The 12,028-nt window shown below is 50.0% G+C and overlaps 1 protein-coding gene across 1 annotated transcript in view; it reads left to right on the forward strand.

The window, feature by feature from the left end:
• The window catches only part of SHB (SH2 domain containing adaptor protein B), a gene marked incomplete at its 5' end in the record, with an annotated part of 126,126 nt that overhangs the window by 34,897 nt on the left and 79,201 nt on the right, over positions 1-12,028 (forward strand). Inside the window, 1 exon segment of the mRNA XM_006110028.2 lies at positions 11,613-11,733. Within this exon segment, the coding sequence (XP_006110090.1) occupies positions 11,613-11,733 (121 nt within the window).

A 12,028-nucleotide genomic window follows, 5' to 3' on the forward strand; every position in this document is an offset into this window, starting at 1 on the left:
AAAGTTTGCTCTTTTGAAATGGGCAAGTCTGGCATTTAGTTCAAGATACCTTGGCCTTCCTTTAAAAATAGAACGTTTCCGGCGGTAGGTGATTTATGACCTTCTGTTTGGAAGGGGATTTTACAATGTGTATTAATAAATTAGGGCCACTTCATGCCTGATTGATTCATGAGGCTACTGTCAAGCGCTATATTGGTGTTCCATAGACACCAACACTCAGCAGTAGTGGAGAATGTGCCTTTAAGAGTGAGAGGAACACACGGAGGGGAGAGGGGCCAGAAAAGCCAGCGCCCTTTCATGGTAGATGCACACCGGATGGTTGCAACCCAAAGAAGGGCATGGTCTTTAAAACAATGTCAGAAGGACTGAAATGCCCCTGGGACCCATGCTCCGAAAGCATAGTGAGCTCCAAAAGCTTAGAAAGCGTAGTATGGGATGAGAAAAATGAAAAGTTAGGGAGGTTTATTATGAAGCTAACTCCATTCACTTTAAAAGGACTGAACTTTATTCTGTTTCTTTGTAAAGTTTCTTATTCTTTCATTCAGAAAATGTTGGTGAGGCAAGATGGTAGTTGGTTTTCTTTTAGTGTCGTGATCCTGTGTCTCTTCCCCTCTTCTTGTATGTAAAACCCACTCTACCCTTCCCATCTTACAGTTGGGGAAACTGAGGTCCTGGCAGGGAGTGTGACTTAGCTAATGGTGCCCACCTGGAGAGGAGGAGAACAGTGTTTGAGCCTCAAGCTTCATGGAAACTTCTGGATGGGTGCTGTATTGTGCTGTACACCTTCTAGTCCTTTTTCTTTGCACATGAAACACATTTCTTCCTTTGTGTGTGTGTGATATTTTAGAAAAGTGGAGTCCTATAAGCACTGTTTTGAAACCTAATTTTTTGTCAATGACTCAGGTGCCAAGAGTAATTTTCTTTTATTGGTAAAGATTCTATAACCTCTTTTGGTTTCATAGTGGGCATCCTCAGGTAACTGACCTGACAGGTCTGCACATAGCTCCAGTTCAGGACAGGGGATAAAGGGACTTTGCCTATGCCCTCACTCCTCTGCTTGGCACATGATAGCTGAGTACTCCTATCCCTAACCACGCCTGCCCCTCCCCAGAATGGTCAGCTGTCCTCCCAAGACACCAGAAGCTCCACGAGGCAGGGGAACACCTGCCTTTGTTCACCGCTGCACTGCAGCTCAGAGCTCACCGCCTGGCACTTTGTAAGCATGGGGTGAATATGACTGAACAAGCCATTGACACCGCTACAGACATTGTGTGGCATTGCAAAGCTCTGTCCCCAGTCACTTCCCTGTACGTTAGAAGGTGCCAAGTACATAGCAGAAAAAGTGCTTTGGGGTTCAGGGACAGATTCTTAGCCTGGAGGACTGCACATGAGAAAGAGTTCATCGAGCTTGGTGACTGGAAGATTTGAGAAGATGGCATTATTTTAAAAAAAGTGAATCACCATTTAGTGAGCACCCACTGTTAAGCTGAACATAATTGGGAACCCTCAAATACAGTGGTGGTAATTATGGCCAGTGCTGCCTGTCTTCAATACAAAGGCAGCCTCCTGTTAGAAATGTACACGAATCATCCTAATGGGCCCCATTCACAGAGAAATGGCCTTTCCCTTAGTCCGGGTCCTGTGTCACTGTCACTGATGAAACGGCTGCGCGGGCCTGGATCACATGGGCTGCACCAGGCCCGAGTACCTTCTCACGCTAATCCCAGTTCCCCCTCTCACTCCGTCACTCCTGCTCCCTCTCAGGCCCTGCGTGGGACATGGATGCCTGGTTATTAAAGGTACCACAGCTCTCAGGAAAGGCCTTTGGCTTCTAGGCTCTGCCGTTTTTCTTTCACATACCTTTCCTGTGAATACACTGCCAAAGTTGTCCCTGGTGCTCAGAGCCTTCTGTTACTGTGAGAAAGCCCTAAGGGCGTTCCCCATCCTTTCTTGGGAAGGAGCAGTCCAGCCGGAAAGATGACTTGAACACAGCTGTCTAAAACCTATTTTAGAAGCAGGCAGACTATAAATGTACTAGAGGCCCAGTGCACCAAAATCGTGCACTCGGGAGGGGGGTGTCCCTCAGCCCAGCCTGCACCCTCTTGCAGTCTGGGAGCCCTCGAGGGATGTCCAACTGCCGACTTAGGGGGAGCGGGCCTAAGCTATCAGTCGGACATCCTTAGCGTTGCTGCAGAGGCGGGAGAGGCTCCCACCACCGCTGCTGAGCTCGCCAGCCGTGAGCCCTGCTTCTGGCTGAGCAGTGCTCCCCCTGTGGGAGCACACTGACCACCAGGGGGCAGCTCCTGCATTGAGTGTCTTCCCCCTGGTGGTCAGTGCATGTTATAGCGACCGGTAGTTCCGCCATTTGGTTGATTTGTATATTAGCCTTTTATTATATAGGACAGGTCGCCAAATGACTTGGATTCTCCTGCAGTTGGGGTTTGGTGGGAGTCTGGTTTATCACTCTGCTGATTCTATTACTGGACATCCAGGTGACCTCTGCAGGACCCTTCCTCAGTTTCCTCCTCCACAAGACGGAATCAGCCAGGCAGGATGGTGTGTTCAGATGATAAGTGCACCTGACATTTCTTGAGCACTTGCTGTGTGCCTGGCCCCGTTCTAGGTGCATCCCGTATATTGGCTCATTTAGTCCTCACCCCATCGTCATTTTGTAGATGAGGAAGCTGAGGCACAGAGCAGAAAATGACTTCCAGAGCCACCCCGTGTCCTTGCTTCTGATTGCACATTCTCTGACCGTTCCAGCTCCAAGTGCTCTGCCAGGGAAAGAAGAAAATCCTGACCTTACCCTGGTCTGAGAGCATTTTCTAGGAGGAGCGCTTGTACCCCCTTGAGCAGGAAGCTTGGGAAGAAAGGACTGTCTGGAGGGGTGGGTGGAGATTGATGGGATCGCCGGAGGCCTGGACATCGCTGAGCCAGAGCTCAGGGGAGGACAGAGGGAGGCTCAATGGGTGACCCAAGAAGACCAAGCCTGGCCTGGGGTGGCCTCCCACAGGGAACTGTCTGCAGGGATGGGTGGCAGTCCTTGCAAGAGGTGCCAAGGGAGCTTTATCCAGGGGGTGATTATGGTGGGTATACCCTGAAACTTTAGGAATGACTTTAAGAGAAAAATGAGGTAGCCATACAGGTATTGCAGACACAGTGTGGACCTGGGAGTTAGGAAACATTTGGCTACCTGTTTCTGGCATTGACCTTCACCCTCCCCTTGGGGCCTCCTGCTTCCCAGTGGATTCGTGCTTTTCAGACTATGGAGAGTGGTGCATGTTGGGGCTCCCTCTGAGATTTCTTTGGCACAAATTACACACATAATTTGTTGAAACCCACCAGACTAGACCTTCTTTCAGCTCTGACATCACCTGTAATTACTCTGCAAACCCCAGGAGGCTTCTGTCCTCAGGAGGGATACACTGAACTCTTCATTCGTCCATAGGCCCTAGCTGAATGCAGTTAAGAAATTACAGGATTAGCTATTTCGGAGTTAATAGAACTTCCCACTGCTTGAGAGATGCTGAAAAGCTAGTCCCTACCACTTAATAGTGAGGTTTCAGGGTAAACAGAGGGCAGAGCCAGGCTCCACTCCAGCAGCCTCTCACCCAGGACCACAGCAACCTCCACAGGGTTAAACTGAAGGAGAGTGGGGTATGCGAGTGAGTGAGTGAGGCGGGGATTGGGAGGGGGGAGCCAGAGGAGGGCCCCAGAGGAGCTGACAGAGGCTGTAATTTGGAATGCATTTTTCCTAACAAGTTGGAGCCTGTAGGTGTCAAGGCAAACAGCTGTGGCTGTGGGAAGGGGAGGACTGGAAAGACCAGTGGAGACCACTGGAAACACCTCTCGCCTCCTGACATGTGGGCAGGTCCCTGGCTGGTCTGTAAAGCATTTACACTAGAGCACCCAAGGTCTGCCCAGAGTGGAAGGTGCTGCCAGACGGAGGCCACTTTAATAGTGACGACTGTCCCAAATGACAGAAGTTGTGAGCTCCCAGCCAGTGGGGTTAGAGGGCAGAGCACTTGACCTCTGTGCATGAAAGAGGGACTTTGAACTTCAAGGTGATTCCGCATGAGCGAGTCAGACCTTAGAGGCGAGGCACCAGCCCGTCCTTGGTTGCTGTGGAAAAGTGCCCTCCCCACCATCTGATTTCCAGGAATTGCAGCTGAATGTATGAATGTAGCTAATTAATCTTCCCCAAATTAACTTCCTCACCATGTCAGAAATGATTTATTGGCACGCCTGTAAGGAGAGTTAGTCTATGATGGTCAAAGCCGGGACAGAGAAAGGCAAGGAGCGGGGGATGCTTGCTTCTGTCTCTGCATGGGGTGTCCCCAAGCAAGGTTACAGCCAGTTCTGTGGGCCCCCTCTGAGCCCCAGAGCCCTGGAATCAGGCCGTAGACCTACAGCACCCTGCTGCTGTCCAGCACACAGGCAGGGTGGCCCTGAGGGTCTCGACCTCTTAGCCAGATACCTCAACTAGGAGATGCATCCCACCCAGAACATAGAAGAGTGTGGCGGGGAGAGGATCCTTCATAAACATTCCTGTTTCTGTGGTGGATAAATCTGACAGCTGTTGTCATACCTGATTGCAGCCAGTTTTCTCTGTCATCACTGGGGCCTTGACTGAGGTTTCTTCTCAGGTCTTTGTTTTGTCTTCCCCACTAGATTTTCAGTGGGCAGAGACCCAGCACTTAACTCGATCCCCAGCACCCAGGAAGTGCCACCTTTCTCTATAAACTGCTGTCACATCCCCAAATCATCGCATTATTTGCTCCTCACAATATTCATGTGAAGCTGAGATGGCAAACAGTTTTGCCCATTTCAGAAATGAATGGCTGAGGCTCAAAGAGATAAAGCAGTTTGCCAGGAATGACCCAGTGAGGGTGCAGTAGAGCCAGCTCTGCTCCAGAGCTCTGCTTGTCTGGGCTGTCCCTGCTTGGTGGTGTCCTTCTGCCTTGCCACTTGCCTTTCTGTGTATTTGCAAAGCCTCAGGCAGCTGCTGCAGCCCAGCTGCCGTTGGTCAGCCTTGGGGCTTCAGAAACACCGCCCGCCTCAGCCACACTGGGGGTTCTGCAAACAGCCACCCATCTAGGCATTCCTTGCAATGGGTGCTGCTCTGGGGCCACTGAATCTGTGCTGAGAAAACACAGCACAGATAGCCAGTAGCTAGTAGGCTGACCTCCATCCAAAGCAGATGCCCACCTTACAGCCTCTGGCAGGAGCTCTGGTTCCCAGGGAGTGTGTTCCCTTATTGACTGTTAGATGTCTCCCTGACTCACTGAGCTTGTGTCTGTATAGTTTCTGGGTCTGTGCAGAATGTCTATCCGCTGCTTCTTTTTGGGCAGCCCGTGGTCATTTGGAACCCTTCCAGATCCCCAATCCCGTTTCATTCATGCCATATCTTGGTTGGCATGGCAACAGAGTCTCCATTATGGGGACATCCGGCCTGCCAGGGCCTGTGTCATGGTGGGTCCCAAAGGAGAACCAGGACTCCAGCCTGCTGAGCCCGCTGATGCAAGACAGAGGCATGGAGCTTCTGGCTGCTGCTGCCACTTCATGACCTGAACACCATTTGCTCACCTTCAAGGAGCCCTCCTGATCCTCAGGGTGAGGGAGAGGGCCAAGTTGCCTCTGCTCTGGAGGGATGTGGCTACTGGGTTTCAAGCTGGCAAGCCAAGATATAACAACCTGACCGTCCTCACAGTCCCCCTCCTTCCCCAGCCTAATGGCAGGCCAGTCACACATCCTACTGTGTTTTCAGCCAGGTGAATAATGTGTGTTGAATTACAACAGTCAGTACCCACCACCTCGCTAAGGCAAAGAGTGTGTCTCATGCCCTGGCCAGGTGGCTCAGTTGGTTGGAGCACCGTACACCAAAAGGTTGGGGGTTTATTCCTAGTCAGGGCACATACCTCGGTTTCGGGATAAATCCATGGTAGCAACTGACTTCTCTCTCTCTCTCTCTCTCTCTCTCTCTCTCTCTCTCTCTCTCTCTCTCCCTTCCTCCCTCCCCCCTCCCTCTCTTTCTAAGATCACTTTAAAAAAACATATATTCTAGGGTGAGGATTTATAAAAAAAAGAGTGTGTCTCATTTTAGATGTTCTTTATAGTGACTCATATGCAAGGGAACTTGGCCTTAACCTGCGACTCCCAACCTTTCTGAAATGTGCCCAACACTTTGCAGGCATATATAAAGGTGATGGAGGGAGCCACATCTTCATCATTTATCAGATTCCCAAAGAGATTCATGCCCCCCCAAGCTGTTCAGAAAACTAATGTCTAGTCTTAATGGCAAATTGATGAGGAAATGGTCCAACTGGGACTGTGTAGAACATTCCCAGGTGTGTTCCTATGCAGTTTGCTTTGGCGTAGACAGAAGTCATGGACCTGGAACATACCCAGGGCCTCATGGGATGCCACCCCCTCACTTTCCAGTGAGTGAAGAGCAGCACAGAGTGGGGGAGACTTAGCTTGCCTCATCCAGCAGAGGCCAAGTTGGGGCAGCCCCAAACTGCCAGTTCCCACGGACAGCAGAGCACGTGGAGTGACTATGGTTAGAGGAGGTGCTCTTGGGATAGTGGGGACAATACAGGTCACCACTCCTGGAAGGTGGTAGCTGCTCCGCCTCGCTGGTCCCTCCTGTGAGCAGGTGCGAATGATTTCTGGCAGGGATGCCCGTGCATTTCAGCAGTGCCTCCTCCACAGTCCCACCAGCTCTTTCTGGAGCCAGGGATTGCTCTGAGAGTGTGCTGAGAGCCATGTAGAGTTGCCCTGAAAGGGTGAGTCTATGCTTTAGAGCAGACAGCTTTGCACATCCTCACAGCCAGATTAGCCTTGGGTCCGGGCTCCCCTCACTGGGCAGGGCAGGGTCTTGCTTGTGTGGCCCTCTCCCCACACACAGCTCTATTGCTCAATGTGGGGCCAGCCCTCAGATTGCACAGAGGATGCCATTACCTCTACGTCTTGGATTCTGGAGATGGACCAAGGCATGTTGGGTCATCTCTTACTCCAGTTGATTCCCAGGGAAAGAAAGCAAGAGAGAGCTGCCTTTACACCCACTTCTTGCTTCACTTTGATGAACGGGACTGAGAAATATCTGAGAAAAGTAAAATCCAGAGTAATATCTGAAGGCTTTGCATTAGATTGGTGGGGGAGGGGTCTGGCCCTAGCTTACCATTTTCCAAACTTTCCTGATAAAAATCACCTGGGTTGCTTATTAAATATACACATTATTGGGGGGTAGGTATCTGTTTTTTTAACAAGCATTCCAAGCCATTCCTATCTTCAGGCAAGTTTGGGAAACAGTTTATCTGCTGTACCAAAAATAGCCTGTGAAGAGGGGTGCTTTTTTTAAAAGTTTACTTTTGCGTATAATGCATCAATAAGTTTTCCTTGTTTGAAAATGTGTTAACATTACAGACACGCCTCCTTTGATTTCCAGTAACCACCCCAATCCCAGTTACCTTCCCCGCAGGAGGTGTCAGTGAGAAGTGTGTATCTCCCCAGACCTTTTCTTTACATTAAATGGAGATACAGGTTTCTGTTTTATTTTTCCTAAATAGATATCAGGTTGTATCTCTCATTCTACAATGTGCTTTCCTTTATTCCAAGCTATGCCTTAAAGAACTATTTTCATGTTTGTTTGTTTTTAACCTGCTGCATTATACTCCATAGCATGGAACTAGCAGGATTTAGCAACTCCCCATGGATAGACATAGTAGGATATAGCAAGTTCTCATTATTACTTGCTCCAATGAGCATCTTGGTCCATGCCTCCTTGTATACATTTGGGAATAAATATTGAGAAGTGAAGTTGCTGAGCTAAACCATGAATATTCTGGATTTTAATGAATAGTGTCAACAGTTATCTTTCAAAGTGGCTCCCAGTTTACCTTTCCCCCAAGAGCACGTGGAGAGGACCAGCTCTCCACCAGGTGCAGCTATCTTGCAAAAGCATATGGACATGTTGCCAAGTGGCAACACCCATCTTTCTCTGGTACTTCCTTTTGGGGATGAACAGGAAGACTGCTTCCTATCACAACGCTTAGTCCCCACGATAAAAACACCCTGGCCCCAGACTGATGGAAAGGAGTGAGCAGTGTGTGCCAAACAGAAAGAAGGAATGCAGAGCTGACTCCCAGAGCCCTGTCAGAGAAGTGGTGCGCAGGGATGGTCAAGCCTTCTGGGCTGCCCTGGGCCTTATGCAAAAGAAGGGGCTTGTGGGGCAGGTCTCTCAAGGACCCCCAGTTTCACTGCTTTATGAGCCTGTGAAAGTCCTTTAAGGGCACCGGGCTGACCTGGGGTCTCTAGTTTTGTTTGAAAGCAAGAAGAGACTTGCCTGGGGTTTAGCCATAACCCTTGTCTTTCTTTAAACTGACTTTAGAGAGAAGCATCAATTTGATCGACTTATTTATGCATTCATTGGTTGATTCTTGTTTGTGCCCTGATGGGGGCGTGGGGGGAGTCAAACCTGCAACCAGGGTGTATTGGGACAACGCTCTAACCGACTGAGCTACCCGGACAGGGCCATAACCCTTGTCTTTCTGCTGCTGCTCATTTCCATAATGAAGTGGTGAGACCAGTAGCCTGGGTCCCCCTCTCAGTTCTGCACTTGCCCCATGAAACCGCAAGCAGGCCAGGTGAAGAAGTCTGATGCCCTATCAGGTCTTTGCCAATCCAAGAGCAAAATCAAGGAAAGAATCTCAAGTGCCCAGATGGCCTAATCTGCTGAGAAGTCCCTGCTGTCTTCCTTTTAGTTGAATTGTTCAATTAGATTTGAAGGACTTGTCTGCTAACTGGGGCAAAAGCAACCCCAGCAGGAATCCAAGCCCACATCTGGGGAAACTTATTCTCTTTTTTTTTTTTTAACAGCCTTCACTCAAGCCTCTTGCTGGCTATCTTGATTTACAGTGAGCCCTGGGCAGCTGAGACAGTGACCACACTGCCCGGTGCATGTGGCTGGGGCCTGTGGCACAGCACACATCACTCTGGCTAACTGCCCATGCAACTCTCCTAACACCTGGTTAAATTTTTACTTGCCAAAACCAGGACATGATTTTGCAAAAGGTCAGACAGCTCAGTAAGTGTTTGCCTAGTTTCAGGTTGCTCAAACCTCAAATTCCCTCTCCTCCACCCCCGTCACTTTGAAGTTTGAAAGCAAGTTGATTAAATATACATTTTAGGAACCTTCCGATTTGCTTCTTAAACTAACAGAATTCTAAACCTTTTTTTAAAACGGAAGGATTTTCAACTGTCAGCAGGTATAACTGGAACCACATGTCAGCAGAGAGCAGGGGCTTTTCCTGGTTTTAGGATTTGTAAGTTCTTATTGAAACGGAAGTAAGCAAGGCAGGCAGTTGGGGGCCAGTGACAGCCCAAGCTCAGATCTCATTTTAATTAGAAAGTACAGATAGTGCCTGCTGAACCAAAGGCCTCCCAGAGTTCCCGTCCCAAGGCTAACAAAGATTTGGTTTATATCCTGCAAACCTCCATGTTTGTAAATTACAGAGCACTTCGGAGAGGAGCTGGGATGTTGATTTCTAGATTAGAGACTGGAGCCCAGCTTCCTCCCCTGTCTACCTCCTCAGCTAATCCCCCCACAAATGATTTTGTTTTCTTGGGGAAATATTTGCTCCCTTCCTCATTGCAGAATAGATGGAGGATGTTCATGTTGAAATGAGACAGGAAGGAAGGCCGGAGCGGGAGACCTAAGATTAGATGTCAGCCGCAGCAGGTTCATCATTTTCTCCATTTGGACTTCTCACCTCTTGAGACACAAAACCCTACACTAGATCAGCAGCGACTGAGCTGCTCTGTTTGACAGTGGTTCACATGCATAATTTTCTCCCTGGTGTGTTCTGCAAAGGGTAGAATAGAAATATCAAATGAAAGACATTGCCTGACCCAGCTCTCCCCCACCCCCCTTTCTTTCCCCTGCCTGGTGTCATTTGAGCTCAGTGAGTCTCAAAAGAGGCCGCGATTACCATGTCAGCATCTGGAAGGGCCCCCGCTGGGACTCAGAGCCTGACCCCTGGAGGAGGCAGCAGGGGGCAGACAGCGGGGCGCACATGCTCAGATGGTGGGCGCTCCAGCCTTGGGTCTTTTCACGGAAGAGCTTGACCGCTGAGCGCTATGCCTCCCATTGGCCCCCGGCTGCATGCCAGTGACAGGGCTGCTGCCCGCTGTCCCTCCTCCGGCATCACATTCCGGGCAGCTGGAGGTCACTTGTTCACCCTGCCAGGGCTGCTGCCACAAGCTGCCATTCGCGGGGCAGACAAAGGGGGATTTTCCCTTCCCCTGGGTTTTTAGGCCCCTCAAATGCCTTACATTCCAGGAGCTAGGAGAGAGAGGAGGCTCCTGTGGTTTCTAATTAAACCCACAATTTAAATAACAATTCATGTTACCCCAGGGTTGAGAGAAATGCTAACCCACCCCCTCCCAAAAGAGGCAGCTGGGTGGCCCTGGCTGGGAGGTTGAGGAACTTGCCCTTTGCCAGATGTGTGACCAAAGGGATAGATAATGATGGAAGTCACAGTGGATTTGTGGTGGAGCTAGATGTGTTAAAAGGGAACCTGTTTGGTGGGTTCCTGTCCTTTCCCCTTTGATAAATGTGCTACTCAAGAAGGTTAGGAAGTAAGAAATGGGAAGGAAAGTTGTCGTGTTTACACCTAGCCTCCAACTGAGATTTTTTTACCCTTCTCCAGGGAAAATGTGGAGCTTGGTCTCTGAAGTGTTCATATCCCAGATGCTCACGATCTCATGGGGTAACCCCACCCCCACCCCGCCCACACTGCCTACCGCCAGGTGACTCTGTCCATTTGTTGTAAAACTTTGCTATTTTCTGAAATATAGACAAGTGAGGAGGCCAGGAAGGGCCCTGGGAGCAGAGGGTCTGGCCAAGGGTCTTAGTCTAGCCCCATCCTCCATTGGACCTCAGCTTCCCCATCTGTTTCAGCAAGGTCTTTCCATGTGTTGCTTCCAAGGCCCTTTCTGGCCCAAGCAGTCCATCTGTCCATCCTGAGCTGCTTTTGTGTTTTCATTGGGCCCGTCTGGGGCCACAGTCATCTTTACAGTTCGTTGATCTCACCAAATTGTTGTCTGATTACCCAAGGCGTGGTTATGTTCCAGATTTGGGGGAAATGGAACGCTGAACATAATTATCTCTACACAAGCTCTTCTATGCCTCAGCCAGCACCAGGAACTTGTCAGCATTTCCAGGCTTCTGCAGTCTCCTTTCCAACTTTCTTCCATTTCCATTCCATTAAATTGAGCAATTCACATTCCCAAAGACACCCTCCAGGTTCTTGCCTCTGTGCTTCTCTGCCCAATTGCCCTTCTGTTCTCACTTCACCTCGCCCAGAGCCGGCCATGCTGCATGTACAGGCTCAGAGGCCCCTCTCTTGTGATGGAGCACTGCCAGTGAGGGTCCCTTTGTCACCCCTGCAGGAATTGGAGCTTCCTGAGAGTAAGCAGCAGCTCCGGTTCCTGCCTCCCCCAGCGCCTCCTTGCTGGTGTGGTGCAGGCTCGGTTTGTGTGTGTTGGAGCAGAGCCTGGCCGTGAAGCAGAAAGCCAAAGGTGGACTCACCCTTGCATCTTCTTCCCTGCAGGTGATTATCGCCGATGACTACTCAGATCCCTTTGATGCCAAGAATGATCTCAAGAGTAAAGCGGGAAAGGGGGAGAGTGCTGGCTACATGGAGCCCTACGAGGCCCAGAGGATCATGACAGGTAAGCAGAGCAGTTGGCACAAGGACTTGAGCTCAGCTGGGAGGCAGGGAGCCCATTCCTGGACACATGGATGGTCCCCAGCCAGCCTCAGCAGGGGGAGGTTTGTGCTTTCAAGGTGGTGGTTGGGAGGCTGCAGTGTGTTTAGTCTTCACCACAATCTCCCAGTTCATGTTCACCTACATCAAGAAGAACCTGGCAGGGCACAGTGAAAGTCCAGACACTAGGGTACCAAGTACAGTAACCAAGATAGGGACAGAGAAGTAACCAGAGAGAAGAGGGGTAAGTTCTAGTGGGA

The sequence above is a fragment of the Myotis lucifugus genome, unplaced genomic scaffold (genome assembly GCF_000147115.1).
Source record: "Myotis lucifugus unplaced genomic scaffold, Myoluc2.0 scaffold_180, whole genome shotgun sequence".
In the NCBI taxonomy this organism is placed as follows: Eukaryota; Metazoa; Chordata; class Mammalia; order Chiroptera; family Vespertilionidae; genus Myotis; species Myotis lucifugus.